Consider the following 18,147-nt stretch of genomic DNA (forward strand, 5'->3'; position numbering starts at 1 on the left):
TATGCCCCTAGTTTTGAACAATTGATATTTTTATCATTTTATCAGACTGAGTCAAGTCCTATAAGCAAAGTTAAGTGAGGCATTGTAACCATCCTGCCACCTCTTGGCTATGAAACCTTGACCAAGTCACTTAACTTCTTTAAGACTCGTTTCCTCATGGTAAAATGGGGATCTCATGCCTGCCTACCGAGAGCTGTAAAGGTCAATTCAGATAATAGGTATATATAATAGATTATCACATATGTTACATGCTATTATTATTTCTGGTTTCTTGGAAAAAAACTCTGGAGAAAGCAAAAGTATGTGGTGCTTGCACCTAACATTTATCTTAGACCTTATATGCAATTTACATAACCCTTATTTCATCCAAATATTAACTGAACCTATTCTATTGATTTCCCAAGATAACTTTCAAAAGCCATAAAATGATAATATCAACCTTGAATAGGCTCAGAAAAAGATAATTTTTTTAAAAAATTAAAATAAATTATAAACTAAATGTACACATCATACACACATAAACACACCACTGCATAAATGAGGTTATGGTCTTCATTTAAAGATTCATACAAAACCACAGAAAATGAAATATACAAAATATTGAAATAGGGAGCCATTTGATTTACCATTTGGTTATTCTGTTACCACCAACCTCCCTCATTTCCCCAGTGTCTTTTCTTTAAAGATTTAAGGTGGAAACCTAGATTTCTTGGGAAAGAGAACACTTGGCTCTCTTCAAGTGACTAAAGAAAAAACAGATGATCTTTTAAAAATGATTAACCACCATACCAAGTTCACCACTTCATCTGAACTCTGGAGGCTTCTTTAAGATATTTTGGATGTTTCTTCATCTACACTCTGAAGGCTTCTTTAAAACATTTTAGATGGTAATCAGGCAGAAGGATGAGAGGCAGAATGGTGTAATGGTTAGGAGCTCAGGCTCTATAGGCTGACCTGGCTTAGACTCCTAGCGTTGTCAGCCACCACCTGTGTCTTTGACAACCAACTTCACTTTCTAAGTCTCTGTTTCTTTCTCCTTATAATAGAACTGGGGATTTACTGCCGAGGTCATTTATGGATTAAATGGTATCATGCGTGTAAAGTGCTTAGCGCAGTGACTGGTACATAATAAATACGGCTACTTAGGATGTTTAAAAGATAGCATGGGGACAAGTATACCTTGGAAAGCCAAAGAGCTTTAATATGCCTCTCATCCCACCCCACACCCCTCCACCCCCAACTCTGTCATGAGAACAGTTTTAGGATGATGCAAACAGGCTGATTATCTAGAAACAGCCCTTGTTTTCTGCACGTGAAAGGCAACAAGTGCCCTTTAAAGAACACAGAACAAAATGCCCAGAACGCCACAGGCAGGTTTCCAAAACTAGCTAGCTGCTCTGGGGGTTTTCCAATATAGAGCAGTCCCTCACACCGAGTGCCCTCGGCTACCCTTGGCATACCCGGGGTGCATGTGGAGGAGAAATGAGCAAGTAAGAGAGCGTGGAGCCAACTTCACAAGTAAGCTCTGGGGCAAGCGACAACATCAGGGTGATGTTCTACCAAGTTCTTGCATGCCTGGGAAAAGAGGGGGACTCAGGAGGAGCTGCTGGCCTTCCTTTTGCTAAAGATCCAAATCCCTCCTGGGGAGGCTGAGGTGCTTCTGATCAGTTCTGCAAACCACAAGCACCCCAAGTGTTCCCAGAGGGCACCCCAGTACTCCCAGTTTTACTCATTTGCAAATATAATGATAATTTATAAGGACTAGAAAAGCAAAGAACTCGTGTGAGAAGCTATGGATTTCACACATTTATCCTTGAGGTTTTCAATAAAATAATTTTAAATATTTTCTCTATCAATTATATAACTTTTAATTGAAACAAATGCTATTAAATGTATTGCTGGTGTCGACCAGAGTTCCAATTTTTAATTAACATTTTGCAAGCCTTTAGATGGCTACCTGTGCTACATTTTATTCCTATATTCATTATTTACTATGGATAAAACAGTACACATTTTGGAATATTTTATTTATTAATTATGGTATTTGGTAATTATATTTTATGCTTTAATACTATGTAACTTTTACTTAGCATATAATGCCTTTTCTCCTCCATTAATAAATGACATTTTGCTTCTCATCTCTTGAGGGTTTTTTTTTTTTTTTTAATCATCATTTTATTGAGATATATTCACATACCACGCAGTCATACAAAACAAATTGTACTTTCGATTGTTTACAGTACCATTACATAGTTGTACATTCATCACCTAAATCAATCCCTGACACCTTCATTAGCACACACACAAAAATAACAAGAATAATAATTAGAGTGAAAAAGAGCAATTGAAGTAAAAAAGAACACTGGGTACCTTTGTCTGTTTGTTTCCTTCCCCTATTTTTCTACTCATCCATCCATAAACTAGACAAAGTGGAGTTTGGTCCTTATGGCATTCCCAATCCCACTGTCACCCCTCATAAGCTACATTTTTATACAACTGTCTTCGAGATTCATGGGTTCTGGGTTGTAGTTTAATAGTTTCAGGTATCCACCACCAGCTACCCCAATTCTTTAGAACCTAAAAAAGGTTGTCTAAAGTGTGCGTAAGAGTGCCCACCAGAGTGATCTCTCGGCTCGTTTTGGAATCTCTCTGCCACTGAAGCTTATTTCATTTCCTTTCACATCCCCCTTTTGGTCAAGAAGATGTTCTCCATCCCACGATGCCGGGTCTACATTCCTCCCCGGGAGTCATATTCCACGTTGTCTTGAGGGTTTTTATAACTCAGTTTCTTATCAGCCTGGGTGTAGTAGGGAGAAATACAAATAACTTTTCATCTAATACTTGAAGGAGAAACTGCTATCCTTCTCCATATAATGATCTATATGTTGGTAAGAAATCAGTAGAGATGAGATAGAAATAGAAGAGAGATGGAGATGGAGTTGAAGATGATGAAGATGAGAGATGGAGATGGAGAGAAAAAAGAGAGAATTTTCCCTAATAGACCTTTGGTCTTTTCTGGTTTAGTTCTGCCATGGGGTAACCTCACATAGATACATCTTATCAAATATACCCTATCTTTAATTGAAGCACTAAGTATTCATTGACTCCACAATCTTATTGGCAGCTGAATTTTGTAACCAAAATTATTTTCCCCCATTCTTTTTCCAGGTGAAAAAAAAGAACGTAAATGTTAAAAGCAGCACAGTAAGAGACATTTCCTGCAATTTGCCTCAAGATGGGAACCTTTGGCCTCAGGGTATCCTTTTGGCTAGCGATGGTTGGATGCGTGATCAGTGATAATCCTGAGAGACACGGCACAAATCTAAGTGATCATGTGGACGATTTCACCACTCTTCGTGGGACCGAGCTCAGCGTCCTGGTTACCACCCACCGACCCACTAATTTGGCCCTACCCAGCAATGGCTCAATGCACAACTACTGCCCACAGCAGACTAAAATTACTGCAGCCTTCAAATACATTAACACTGTGATATCTTGTACTATTTTCATCGTGGGAATGGTGGGGAATGCAACCCTGCTAAGGATCATTTACCAGAACAAGTGTATGAGGAATGGCCCCAACGCGCTGATAGCCAGCCTTGCCCTTGGAGACCTAATCTATGTGGTCATTGATCTCCCTATCAATGTGTTTAAGGTAGGAAGTAACTACAAATCTATTTGTAAGTTTGAACATAGGCTCTGATTCCACTGTAAGAGAGTCACTGCAGACCTTTCCGACCTGTGATATTTTAATCTGCTTTATTGAGAGCTATCTTCTGCCGTCTTAAAATTCAGTAGCATTTCAAAATTTTTATTATTGTTACATATTACACTTATTTTCTAAATAATTCTCAACAAAATAGTATGCCAAGAATAACTCTTCAAAATCATGGTCTTGCGTGAATTGGATTCTCGTGACCAGTCCTGAGTCTGCTGGTAGGTGGGCAGTCTTGGGAAGATCCTTGGATTTTTGTGAGATTTCACTCCCAGGTTGAGAGCTACTGAGTAAAAAAATATTTAAAAAAAATGAATCTTCAGTTTCAGTTACCTTTTTAATGTGATGCTGTTCAGAAGCCAGATATCCACAGTACAGCTTGAAATGAAAAGTAGCTGTTTTATTTTGAGTGTCTGCATCACGGCTTTTCTTTCGTATCTGGGTGACTTACAGATAATGGGGAACAAGTGATAGGAGGAAAGGGTTGACATCTTGGGCAGTATTACTAGAAATGTTTAAAATATGCATCAGTTTACTATTGTCTCCATCATTTCTCCAGCTTACATTTATTGAGTGCTTACTCTGTGCCCACCCTGCAACAAAAATTCAAAGGCAAATAAGTGCCTCAGGGAACTCACAGTGAGAGAGAAAGACAACTAACCTATCTTTACTGTGATCACCTTGATCTAGGGACAATTTAGTACCACAGCAAACTAAAGCTAAAGGGAGTTTGATATTCCACATTTGGCTTAGTGGTTGTGAGGGGAAAATTGCTGTAAGTATTCAGGTGAGCTAAAACTCAAGTGAAATTACATGGTGTATGCCAGATTTTATGGAAAGTCTTTCTTCTAAGCCCAGGGAAAAGGCTTCTATTGTGTTGTCATCTTCAGCCTTTACTTGTTTTCTTCTGTGTATTATCCATAGATGCAAAACTATTCCTAGCAGTAGTATTCTGAAATATTACTTTAAATGGCAAGTTTTGCCTGTTGAAGACAAGACTCATTTGAAGTGGAATAGCAGCCTCTCACTTCCAATAGATACACTGAAAGCATGACAAAATTACACTAGCCAACAGAAAGATCAGTGGGGAAACTTTAATAAAGATGAAAACAGTGATTAAAATTTTGAACACTACAAATAAAAACCTTTCAAAATTGCACACAATATGCTATTTACAAAAGTATGGAAATTAGACAAAGCATAATCAAGAAAATAACACAAATTATCTCTTTTCACAAAATAGCATAAATACATGTGTTCTCTGCTTGAACTTAAAAGGAGTTTTAGAACAGAACTATGGTGCAAAATCGAAAATGTATAACTAATTTAAAATGTTTAGCATATGCTACAGAACTTAAAAGTCTTCTTAATTTATTCTTTATGAAATACCATGTGTTTTGAAACACTGACTTTCTTGTGGCATCTCTCTTTAATGTTAGATTTGAAATTGTGGACATTACTCTTATTCAAAATTAGATTCTTCAGCAGAGTGGAATATTAAACATCTATATTGATTATCCATACTTGTGCACTAGTTTACCAACCCATTGTGGCTCAGGCAGTAATTAACCATCTCTGAATTAATAGCTCTCTGCTGCTACTCATTCTGAAACACACTACATAGATTTGACCCTGTGTATAGCAGCTCCTTAGTAAGTCGTTTCTGCAGCTGCTGGGAGGGAGACTCACATATCTCTTAGAGGTGCTACCAGACAGTTACCAGACTAAATTTCATTTCTGTCTCATTGCAACACTTTAAGTCAGATCATCTGGAGCATCTCCAAATTTGGTGAAAATCCAAATTAAACTTTGTTTTATATTGATGTAGCAATGGATACAATTAACACGTCCTTGTTTGACCATATGGTTCTTCCCTCTCAGGATTCCTATATTTTATATACCTTATTGTAGTTCTAAATAATATGAACAGTTTGTGGTGTTTTTGCATCACAGGAGTACATTTGTGCAATTCCTGTTTTCCTAAAACTCATGTCATGAGTCATGTGGCCAACGTTAATTTTAGAAAGTAAACCTTTGGAGATAAAAAAAAAAATCTCTTTAGTCATTTCAGTATTCTTCCAGGGGAAAGAAAAGAGAAAAGCATTGGAGTGAGCTAAAAAAGCCTCAAGATATTTAGGGGTTACCTCTACTTCCTTTTTCCCAAGTCCCCTCCTCCAAGCCAGGAGGAGGCCATACCGTGTTGTTGTTTCTATGACTTCTGCCCAGGAGAGTCAAGAGAAATCCTTCCAGGCAATGTGGTTTCCAAGGTCAAGCTCAATTCCTTTTTTCCACAGAATCCCCCTACTGTAAGATCCCGTGGCTCTGTAGTTTCTCAGGTATCAGATCTATGAGTTCCTCTAACCATGTCAAGCTCACACCACTTCTTTCTTGCAAGGCAAGGTGGCAGCTGTCAAATCTTTCATCTCACTTTACCATCATGTTTGGGTGCTTATGAAAATAACGTGTAGACTTGGAGAACATTCCCTTAAAGGGATTCTCACAAGCCTTCTTTATCTCCCCCACTAGTGGAAAAATTAAGCTACCCGATGGTTGAAAGTATCTGCTGTGCTCTTCAAGAAAAGATGAGTTTTCAATCACATATATTACTGTGATTAGCAATTATGTCAGTTGCTTTTGTACTCAATTCTAAGGTGTCTCCAGACAGAGAACATTGCACTGAGTCCTATCAGAGCTGCCATAAGTGGAAGTGAAGTGTGAAGACTGTGTCTTCAGGCAAGCCAGAATTGCCAATTAGATTGCAATAATGTTACAAGAAAAAGGAGAGGTTGTGGTAAAGTGTTCTTTCTATTTACAGGTTATTCCCGTTCTCTCACTTTAAAACAGATGGTACTGAAACTGTTTCATAGATCAGTGTGACGAAAAACACCCCTAAAAATCAATGCAGCAAGTATCAGACATTTGGGCTGTTTCTGAGCTGTCATTTTCCTGTGCAGCTGTTGCTGGATGGAGATAGAAGGACTGTGGACATGGAAAGGAGTGTCACCCTATACCTGAATTTCCAAAAGTCTCTTAATTGGTCTCCATAGCTTTAGGGTTTGTCCCTCCAGCCTCTCCTGGACTTTGCTTCTGTCTCTCTAGTGTCATTTCTTGCTCAAAATCATGCAGGACCTTGCAGTTATACCCACTGCCTCCCATGATTAAGCAACTAGGGCCCTCCAAACTCTGGTCATACTTCATCTACTTCGTAGCAATTCCCGACATGCATCCTCAGCTCTGGCCAGAATGCCATCACTACTCCTAAATAACATTCTTTGCCTTAACATCCTTGGAGAGGATTGTGTAGTCACCAAATTGCTGCTCTGAAGCATTCACACATTCTAAATTGAGAAATGAGTTAGGTCTGGAGTTCTGTATGTTACATAGAGGAGAAATAAATCAAAAAGTGGAGAGAAACCCCTCTTGCTCTTGCTTATACACACACACATACACACACTGTCTGGTGATAAAAGAAAGCCAGACAGTCTGAGGCAGTAAAATGCAAAGCAGAAGGAATGGAAGGAGTCAAATTGATGCCGGTTGCCCTTCTTGGTTTTCAAATCATGGAAGGGCCTTGCAAATGGCAGCATTGAAGAAAAGTTCACCAAAGGATAACCCTATCTAGTTTTCAGTTGTTCAAAAAAGCAAATAGTGTCACTGTCTCAGGCTACTATAACAGAGTCCCACAGACTACTTGACTAATCAGCAGGAATTCATTGTCTCATAGCTCTGGATGCTAGAAGTCCAAAATTAAGATGTCAGCAGTGCCATGCTTCCTGTGAAGTTTGTGAGGTTCTGGTAGTGGCTTCCTGGCAATCTGTGATAAAAACTAATCCCTGCCTCTGTTGCATGGCCCTCCCTCTCTCTCTCTCTCTCCATGTGTCTCTGCACTATCACTGGTTCTCTTTCCTTATGAGGATACCAATCATATTGGATTAGGACCCACACGAATCCATTTTGGCTTCATCTTAACTAGTAACATCTTCAAAGACCCCATTTACAAACGAGTTCATATTCATAGAACCAGGAATTAGGTTTTGAACACATCTTTGGGTGTGGGGGTTGGGGTCACAATTCAATCTGTAACAGTCACCAACCGTAAGAAATAGCTGACCAAAAAATAGGAGGGAAGAAGGGAAAGAAACTAGCAGACTCTTTCAAATGCCCAAGCTTATAACCTAAACTGATGATGGATCCTCTTTATCAAGAAATTATATTGTCTGGTATCATGAATTTTTAAGAGATGCAAAAATACAGCCAATAAGTTTCTATATAAAATATTTACATTCATTAAAACAACCAAACAATTGAAACATTATCTCTGTGATTTGGGAACAACAACAACAACAAAAAAAAAAACCCAATTACTAATAGCAATGTAGATTGGAAGTGTAGGATTTAGTAATGTTATTCTTTAATGATTTATGGGATTATGGCATGGAGGATTGTCTAAACAGATGGCTTGTATCTTTAAATAAAGGGGAAATTCTGAAAAAATAATGATTGTGAGTGGGCCAGGGCTGGGTACCATGTGGTTTCAGGATAATAGCTCACCCTTATGTGCACACAGATATGCCCACTAACCACTGTACCTCACCCATTTAAACAGAAACAACAATTTGGGGGAATACATGTATGAGAGAAGTAGAGAAAAGTGGATTCATATAGTCATAGTAAGAAGCAAGAAGTTGAGTCCAGTGACTTGGCATAGAAATCTATGACATGTGTAATGGGAAGCTGAGAACAATGTGTCATGGATAATACTTGTAGGTGAGTAATGTCTCCTTCTAGCATGTGGGACAAAATGGATTTGTGAGAACAAGTTAAACAGCCAGTGATTGACTCCAGTAGCACTGATATTTGATTACAAATTCTGTCCATTCTAAGCAACCCCCTCTTGTTGAGGACAGCAATGAAAAATAAACAAATACAATTTCCATATGAAATTATTCTGGATATTTTGCAATGCAAAGTCAAGACTCTCAATATGTTGCTCTGGCAGAGGATCTGAGCAATGTGGAAACCAGAGACATTCACAGAAAGCCAGTTGTTATCTCATTGTTCACACAAAGCCTTCAACATCTTGTGCAACTGGGATGTATTCTGTTTGGGCAGCCATACAAATGTTATTTCTTGGCACATCAGATAACCCAGGCAATTTCTGTCTCCAAAATAAATTGCCACGATTTAGTTATAGATCAAATTTCTCAGACATTGTAGGTGTTCAATAAATGCTTATTGATGGGATTTTATTTGGTTAGGAGATTTACTATTAAAATTAACTTTTCTCCTAATCAGATTTCTCTGGGACCTTCAAATTAAAATAATAACCATGATAATTTATCAGAGGGAGTCATCATTTACAGGCAAGGCACAAGACATTATTTTCTATGGTCTGCACGTACTATTCTCCTAGTAAATCAAATTACCCGTCGGATTCTACATGTGAAGATGGCATTGTTTCCCTTTTACTGCATCATCAAGCAAATAAAGATGGGCCTTTTACATTTAACCCAGTGAGATTGCTGTAATCATAAAATTAGTTCTAGAAATTATATTCCCTGAATTTTAAGAGAGAGAATGTATCCCTTGACTAAGATCTCAGCCCCTTGTTGGTGCATTCCATCCCAGCTACGTTTCTGTATTTCCCGTTAGGTAGTTCTGACCCTGCCCCCGCTACAGGTGATTTCTCTCCATGGTTTTCCTCTACCTTCTATTCCAGCTAATCTGACCTATCTGTAGTTCCCTAAGAATATCAAAATGATCCTTCTACCTGGAATATTATTTCCCTCACCTCTTCTCTGGCTTATTTCCTTTTGCTCTCCAGATCTCAGCTTAAATAGCCCCTTGTCTGTCAAGTAAGTATCCATGACCCAGACTGGTTTAGTTCCTCTCCCATGTGCCACAACACTGTCACTTTAACCCCTTAAGAGCATCTAACAAACACTCTTTTGTATTTGCCAATTCATTTGCCTATCTGCCCTGCTAGACTGCAAGTTCCTTGAGGCAAGCTGCCACCATTCTCATTTATCATTGTACTGTTTGCATCTAGCACTGTGCCCAGCTACAAAAATATTTGAAGAATGAGTAAAATAAGAAAATGTACTGTAGTTGCCTCTATAAGAAATGTTTTCCCCCCACATAATTCCATATCTTTAGCATTGGATCTATAGGCACATGTGCTTATGGAATCTACTTTTTTCCTGCAAACCAGAAATGTCTCAGGGTCCATAAATCTGAAAGAAATGTACGAAAAATAGAACAGCACAAAACAGGATTGTTTTCCCCTTTCCCTCTGTCTTTAGTAGTCAAGAGTTCTTTTGCTATTCTGTGGCACACACGTTAATTCCCTCTCTCCCTAGTACATATAACCAATTGAAGAGTCTTTTTCCAAGATTTCTTTGTAATATGCATTCTCTGAGCATAGTTAGTAATTGTGGTTTCATTTGAAATATTAAACCTTGAAGTGAATTGGAATATCGAAATGAACTTTCCTAACACAAAAGATGTTATTTGCTCTTTAGAGAATTGGAAATAGGTTGGTTTTCTGGCCTCTAAGTGCACATTGCAAAAAATCCATTATGTTAACAAGCTGACTTAAAAATATGTGCACATATAAAATGACAGAGTGATAAATTTATTACCCGATTTGCTGTTTGTTATGAGGAAGTCTCTGTCTGAAAAGACTTCAGAACCTCTCCAACTCTACCTCCCTTTCTGGCTTCTCGTTTCCTGTGTCTGGGAACCTCATTGCTTTCTCTCATGGCCATGTGAAGTAATTATCCTCATCTGAGGTTACTCTGCCAGCCCTCACCATTTGGCTCACAGCAAAGTTATTCTCACTTCAGTGATGGGGGATGGAAATGATCCATAACTGTGAGATGGTTCTGTGGCCGAGGAGGAAGGCATAGGTGCAGACCCATTCTCGTTAGGAAGGTGTTGAGGTGTGAACAGCTTGACAGCTGATGATATTCCTCCATCAAACGGAAGAGGTTGCTGTACTCTGAAGTTATCATAAAGTAATGGTACAAAAAAGTTTTAATTTTGAGAAAAGAATTTTCACAATGCACATGTTTGGGGTGGAGGGGATATAAATGTTGCCCTGATTCCAGCATTCTGATTAATAATAGCAGATATTTGGGCTATATTCTGAAATAACTCCTAGTATCTTGGTCTTATGAATTGCTAAGGTGTGAAATTATTTCTTTATAAGTCTTAGTAGTATAAAGAGTGTAGGAAAGTGGTGTCTGAAGTTGATTCTAAGAAGAGAGTGGTTAAATACAGAATGCTCTAGTAATTCCGTCAAAATAAATCTGACATTGCCAGAAACTCGACAGCTGCCTTCTGGGTCTACCACATTCTCTTCGGACTTAGAATAACAGCTTTCTATAGCTACCATTTTATTTTTATCTAAGTCTAATTTTTGTTGGAAAAACTCCTAAGTTATAAGGTTAAGAGTTGAAATTAAATTCAATAATAGAAACAATGTAAATATCATTCAATATTAATTTTTAGTAGTCTGAGTTTTAAATGTGAACATCAAAAATTACACCGAACTAAGTGATCTAAAGTTCCTATTTAAATTTGGAAGGTTTGAAGGCCCAATTCAGGAACCTAAAATCAAATGTGCCCTAACAAAGATTTAATACTTTTTTGTTTTGTAAGTTCAGAGCAATTTTAATGGGGTGGAGGCTCTTACTACTATTTTTGGATGCACAAATTTAGAGGTCACTTCTTAGAATTTAAGCATCTCTAAGTTTTCATTGACATTGTTTGCCATCATAACTTTTAAAATAATTTACTTGGAGGCTAGTACTTAAAATGGAAGCTAGTCAAATCATGCTTCTCATAATGTTTGTTCTAAATATGGAATTCAATGTTTTCTATCAAATTTTATACTAGAAGGCAATGGAGATGGCAATTGATTGGCCATCTGGCTACTCAGTTATATCAGGTCTGTCTTCTCTAGATGCTCTTCAATTATTCATTCAGTAAATATTGAGCTCCTACTGCACACCAGACTTCAGCATAATAGCAGTGAACAAAATAGACAAACATCTTCTCTCTCCTAGAGCTAACAATCTAATAGAAAAGCAAGCCAATAAGCAAGATAAACAGGTAAATAAACAGTCTATAAGTGCTAAAGAGAAAAGTAAAACTGGGGAAGCAAACTAGGAAGATGGGGAGAGGATACAAATTTTAGAGTGGCTGCCTGAAGAAAGCCTCAATACAAGTTGACAGTAGACTACAAACTTTAAGGAGATGAAGGAGCAAGCCATGCAAATATCTAAAGTAAGAACATTTCAGCCAGAGGAAACAGCAAGTATAAAGGCCCTGACGCAGGAGTGTTCCTGGAGAGTTAAAGGAATTGCAAGGAGAGGCCATGCTGGTTGAGTGGAAAGGAGCGAGTAGAAACAGGTGAGGTCACACAGCTAAGAGGGTAGGGCAGGAATTGAGGAGAAGCAGATCACACAAGGCAGGTGATCGTACAATTTATGTCCGAATCAGGACACTTGAGAGTAAAAGGAGACACTATCAATCTTTACATTTGGACAATAGCCATAAACCAGGACTATTTTCGATAAAGCAGGGAAAAATAGTCACGCAACCTCTACGTCTTTATAAAGCCTTTGGCTTTATCTCTGGGCGAACAGGAAGCTTTAGGAAGGTTATGAGCATTTGAGTGACATGATCTGATTTACATTTTAACAAAAGCATGCTGGCTACTGTGTGGAGAAGCATTTCCTAAATCAGTAAAGGAAAAATTTGCAGTCTTAAAATATGTTATGTACACTGATATACAACATGAGGATAATATTATCTAAAACTTATTAGCATCTACTCTTTGCCAGATTAACTCACTTAATCCTAACAACAAATTTAAGATGTGCATCTGTTATCTGGATTCTAAAAATGAAGAAACTGAGGCACAGAGTATTTAAGTAATTTCCTCAAGGTCACACAGCTAACAAGTGGTAAAGTCAATATTTGAATCCAGTCTGATCCCAGAGGCCAGGCTCCTACTGAGCTGCCACACTGCTTCTCTTCCATACACCTCATAAAACAAACTTTGTAATTATTTATAACACAGAAATAAAATATATTTTCTAAGACTGGGTTCAAAGATAAAAATCATTCCCTTTTGAGAGAAACAGTTTTTCTCTCATTAAATTCAACAGTTTCTTTATTTCCTTGTTTAAGACAAAGGCAACACATTATAAAGGAATATGTGTGTGAAACAGAAGTTGCTCTCCAGAACAATATCTATGTTATAAGTGTGCCTTGAAACACCTGGTAAACAGGATTTTTGTATTCTATTCTCATTGTCATGTTGCTGAGGTAAACTGACAGAAGGGGAGCCAGAAAATATTTTTTTAAAAATACACTGAGAAGAAAGGTTGAGTTCTTTGATGGACTAATTGCCATACATCTGCTCATCTGCCCAGAGGAACACTTTTTGCCAAACTGCTGTCTCACGCAGATACCACTTGAAAGGCTAGGCAATCGCTTTAAAGTCCATGACTAGTCTAGAGTTTCAGTTGAGGCAGAAAACATCAAGGCTTTATTGATACAGCTAATTGTTACATTTCTGGACCCTTCTCTCTAGGGGTTTACCAGATGCACAGGAATTAAAAGGCGAATCATGATGACATAGGAGGTTATGTCTAAACTGATCATTTAAAACATACTAGAAATCCTCGTTTTCTTAAAAAAAATTGCATATAAAGTATAATTTTTGTGAAATGATTCCATTAAATCTAAAACCATATGAATAAAGAACACTGTTCCTAATTTCAAAAAGCAACAAGTAAAGCAAACAATATTGAGTATGTTCAAAACGTCCAAAATCATGTCTGTCAAATATGAAAGGGAATGGACACATGCCTCTTGGCCAAACATTGAATAACCCATTATGCCCCCCATCCCATGAATTTTATATCAGATAAAGTAATTCTGCAGAATGTCTGTACAATAAAACTCTGACCACTGTGAACTTCTAGCTTGAAAGAAGAATGTGGATTAGTTTCGTAAAATAAAAACGTCTAGAAGACTCCAAAGTTGCTTTTTAAATGATATCATTTATATCATACATATGGTGTTTCTCTGCATATTTCCGTTGTTACCATAAATTTGATTTGCTTATGAAAGCTAAACCTGTGATAGCTAGGGTAGTAGTACAGCATTTAACAGCCATAATATTTTTAAATTTTTAAACTTTATATTGAAGTATAATAAAAATACAGAAAAATGTACATGTCAAGTGTCAGCTCTATGGATTTTCACAAATAACACATCTGTATAACCAGGATCTAGAACCAGCATCTCAGAAGTCCCCCAGTCTCCACCTCATCTCCCAAGGTTAGCTACTATCCTGGCTTCTAACAGCATGAATTCATTTGCCTGTTTTTTATTTTTCTGTAAATGGAATCAATCTTTTGCATCTCACCTCTTTTGCTCAGTATTATTTTTGTGAGAGTCATCCATATTAATGTGTTTAGTTGTAGCTCATTCATTCTCATTATTGTATAGTATTTCACTGTGTGAATATGCCACAATTTATTTATCCATTGTAGTGTAGGTGGACATTTAAATAGTCTTCAGTATTGAGCTATAATGAATAGTGCTTCTATGGACATCCTCATCCATGCCTTTCTGTATGCATATATATGCATTTCTGTTTCATATATATGTTAAAAGTTATATATATAAAATCCCTATATACATATATTAATGTATTTGTAATATGTATGTATTGACATGTAGAACTATATACTAAATATGTAGTTGTATGTAATTCTTCTTGATCATAATACTTGTATATTTTAATCAGTAATTTTGGAGAACTACTCCAGGTCATGGTACAGTATTAGAAGCTAAGTAGAATTTCCTAGACAGAATTCTTTTCTAATTCTAAAAGTTTTAGAGACCTGTGTGTTCTACATATGAATTTTGTCCAATATAATTTTTTTTCTTTCAAGCAAATCTGTTATCTGTTTTCATAATGGATAGTTCCCCAGTCAACACATACATTTACTAAGCATTTATGGAAAACACAAAGAAATCTAAAAGAGCTGTCTTTGTGTTCCTTATTTTCTATTTGAAGATATGAACATATATTCAATCACATTAGCTTGAGTGCCAGGTGAGTTTTATACTCGAGTGTTAGGTTGAGACCGCAGAACACACACACAAAATATTTTGAATGTGAAACACCTATATGCATTTTCTTTGAAAACAGAAAAACTGCTGTCTCTCCTTTTCCCAAAGTAATGTATACAGCTAAAACAAAATTAATCAAATTAATCTCAAGTGATACAGAAATAAAATTGTTTCAGTATTTTCCATTGCTGTCAAAATAGATGATTAGCTATTTTAAACCTTTAAAAGACAGCAGCATTAAATACAGATTAAGAAGCACTGATTTGAGACAGTAAATTTTGCAAGAGTCAAAGTTGGATTGATGAAGTTTTCCAGACAATCTTTCTGAGGTTATTTTTGTTAAATGACATATCTTGAGTTTGTCAGTTGCTTGGTGAAACTTTGTAGGTCATTTATAGTCTGACTGCTACATTGGTACAGTGGGGGAGGGGTTACAGAAAATTTATCAAACTGTAACATATGAAGACAGATCTAAAAGAAAATCCCTCTTAATATCATCAACAAAATTTGCATTGCAACATCCTAAAAAATAAGTTTCATTTATCAAGTCTACCAACCACATTTTTAATGGAACTGTTTAACAATGCAAATAATGCATTCTCCCAGGAAGACATTCAGAACTCTGTGACATGTCTGGGCACTGGAGTTTTGCAATCATATGAACATGGATTTAGATTTAGATGACTTGTTGAAACGTTTTCTGCTTTCTGTTCTAGAGAAATATTTAGTGTCACAATAATTTTTTCATTGGTTTTATGGAATGACCAGCTACTGGGCCACCATAAAGGAGAGGAAGTAAATCCAGGAATAGCAGTCACTAAGGTGATAGCCCAGGGCCTGGTTGTAAGCACTGAGTGCTCACCACTCTGCTTTCTCCAGTGTGATTCTCTAACCCAAGGGTCAGCAAACTGTGTTTGTGGACCACATCTGGCCCACCACCTGTTTTTCTAAATGAAGTTTTAATGGAAAATGGAACATGGCCACACCCATTGCTTTCATATTATCTATGGTCACTTCTATTATTTATGCCCACAAAGCCTAAAATATGTACTGTGTGGCCCTTTGCAGAAAAAGTTTGCTGACCCCTGTGGCATCTCACTACCTGCCTACCCCCTGCCCTTGCCTTTCTCCCTGCCTCCCTCATTTACTTCCATTTTGCCCCTAGGGACACAAAGCTAAAGATCTCAACTTCAAAAATATGGACAAGGCTGCACAACCTTTGATATTTTTAAATGGATCAAGTCCCCAAGTCTAAAAACTAAATGGTCATAATCCCAGGAAGTCAAAATAATTCCTTTAACAAAGCAGTGGTTTGCCACTGATCTTGAATACATCACTTGACCTTTCAAGTCATTATCTCTGGATGATAAAATACACCGTGCAGGGCCCCTCTCATAGGGTCTCCTAGGCATAATGGCCAAAGTAGGTCTATTCCTGGGTGACCGTGGACATAAGTTAGAAGCTACTATGAGACAACCAAGGCCCCTCTGTTCCCCATTTATATTAATGAACATCAGAAATTTGGCCTCATGGAGTGTCCTAGAAGTCAGTATCCTTGAAACATAGTTGGACAAATCATGCATTTTCTGATCAAAATTGAACATGTTTTTAAATTTTATCATGCCCTTAGAGGTGTTTGTTACATTATCTTTCCAGTCATTAAGAGCATCTCTAAACCAGGTAGCCAGATCTCCGGGTAGCCATTCATATTTCTTCTTTAAAAAAAAAAAAAAATAGAAGAAAAAGGAAAAGAAGGTGAAGGAGATCTTTTTGGTTTAGTTTAGGAAAATCTCATACTGGAAGAGTTCTTTAAAGACCTTAAAGATAAAAACTTTAAATATCTGAAACTATTTAGATCTGAAATCATTACATTTTATATTTCATTTGGAGAGAGCAATTAAATTGCATGCTCATAACCAAAAATAGATGAATTTTCCTACATCTATGTTATAAATTTCAAGGAATAATTCTTTGAAAATGGACAGAAAGACCAAGTCAGAAGCAAAGAAAAAGTGGGGAAAAGAATAAGAAATATCCCCATATTCCATTTTTTAACACTGTGTATGTATTTATGTGTATGTGCCATTTTGTGGTACAGATATCCTCTGTATATATCATACATTTCTGAAATGTTGGAGGGAAAAAAGGAGGAGTTATAGAGAAATGAGGGAAAAGGCAGAGTTGGACAATAGGGATCCAACCTTGGAACCCACCTCTTAGGCACTATGTAATTCAGCAGGCACACAGAAGACATTTTGTAAATGAGATATTTGAGAAAGGGAGGGAGGGGCAGAGGTAGAGAGGGAACAAGGGAGAGAGGGTGGGAAGGTAGACTCTTGGAATATTAGGAGTCAATATCTGTAGTTCCAACTATGTGAAAGCTACTTGAAGAACCAGAACATTGAGCTATTTATACTTTTGCAGAGGTATTAATTCAAATTGGCTCCACTTACTGGCTAGTACAATAGAACTGATACACCACAACCCACTTCTCATATAGTTTTAAAATTCTTTACTTGTTTGCAGTACTCTCTTGAAGTGATAAATACTTAGGTTTTTTGAGGAAAATGACCCAGTAGAGAAACCTTGTAGTACAATTGAAGGTATCTAAGAAAGTGCTATTTCTTAGAAATTTTGCATAAATGAATTAGTGGAAAAAAAGTAAGTGCTTTAGGGCTCAATATTTGTCGTTTGATCACTTTTTAGGGTCTGTAATCCTTGATGTACCCCCATATTCTGCTCAGACTACTTCTCTGCCAAAGACATCCTTCTGCCATGGCAGTTCCTATGCCAGAGTATGTAGGCACACATGCATTTATGCATTTGGCATTCAATAAATCAGAAAATCCTTATTTTTAAGAAAATTTTCATATAGGGAGTACATTCACATGGTTCAAAAACAAAGAAAATGTTCAGAGTTTTGCACTGATAAGTCTTTGCTCTGACATCAGTCTCTGACCACCCCATTTCCTCATCCCAACCTCCATAGGTAATCGCTTTTATGAGCTTATTATGTATTTTTTCAGTGTTAGTGTTTCTTCACTCAAATGTAAGTGAATCCAAACATATATTCTTACCCCCTCTCCTTTTCTTATACAATGTTCTGCATTTCAATTAACAGTATATCCTGTAGATATTACAATATCAATATATAAAAGTTCCCTCATTTTTTATAGTTGCATAGTAGTCCACTGTGGGGTGATATCATAGCTTATATAATCAGATACTGCAGTTACAAACAGGGGTGTATGTCATAGTTATATGTACAGGTATAT

The 18,147-nt window shown here is 37.1% G+C and overlaps 1 protein-coding gene across 2 annotated transcripts in view; it reads left to right on the plus strand.

Annotated features, from left to right (window-relative positions):
- The window catches only part of EDNRA (endothelin receptor type A), a 65,442-nt gene that overhangs the window by 2,211 nt on the left and 45,084 nt on the right, over positions 1-18,147 (plus strand). The window contains exon 2 of one of the 2 annotated variants that reach the window (XM_037830771.1): positions 3,169-3,655. In XM_037830771.1, the coding sequence (XP_037686699.1) occupies positions 3,236-3,655 (420 nt within the window). In that variant the 5' untranslated portion in view covers positions 3,169-3,235. Of the gene's footprint in view, positions 1-3,168; positions 3,656-18,147 lie in introns of those variants that run through there. The other variant, XM_037830772.1, reaches the window with a different exon arrangement.

This window comes from Choloepus didactylus, chromosome 3 (genome assembly GCF_015220235.1).
Source record: "Choloepus didactylus isolate mChoDid1 chromosome 3, mChoDid1.pri, whole genome shotgun sequence".
NCBI classification, from domain to species: Eukaryota; Metazoa; Chordata; class Mammalia; order Pilosa; family Megalonychidae; genus Choloepus; species Choloepus didactylus.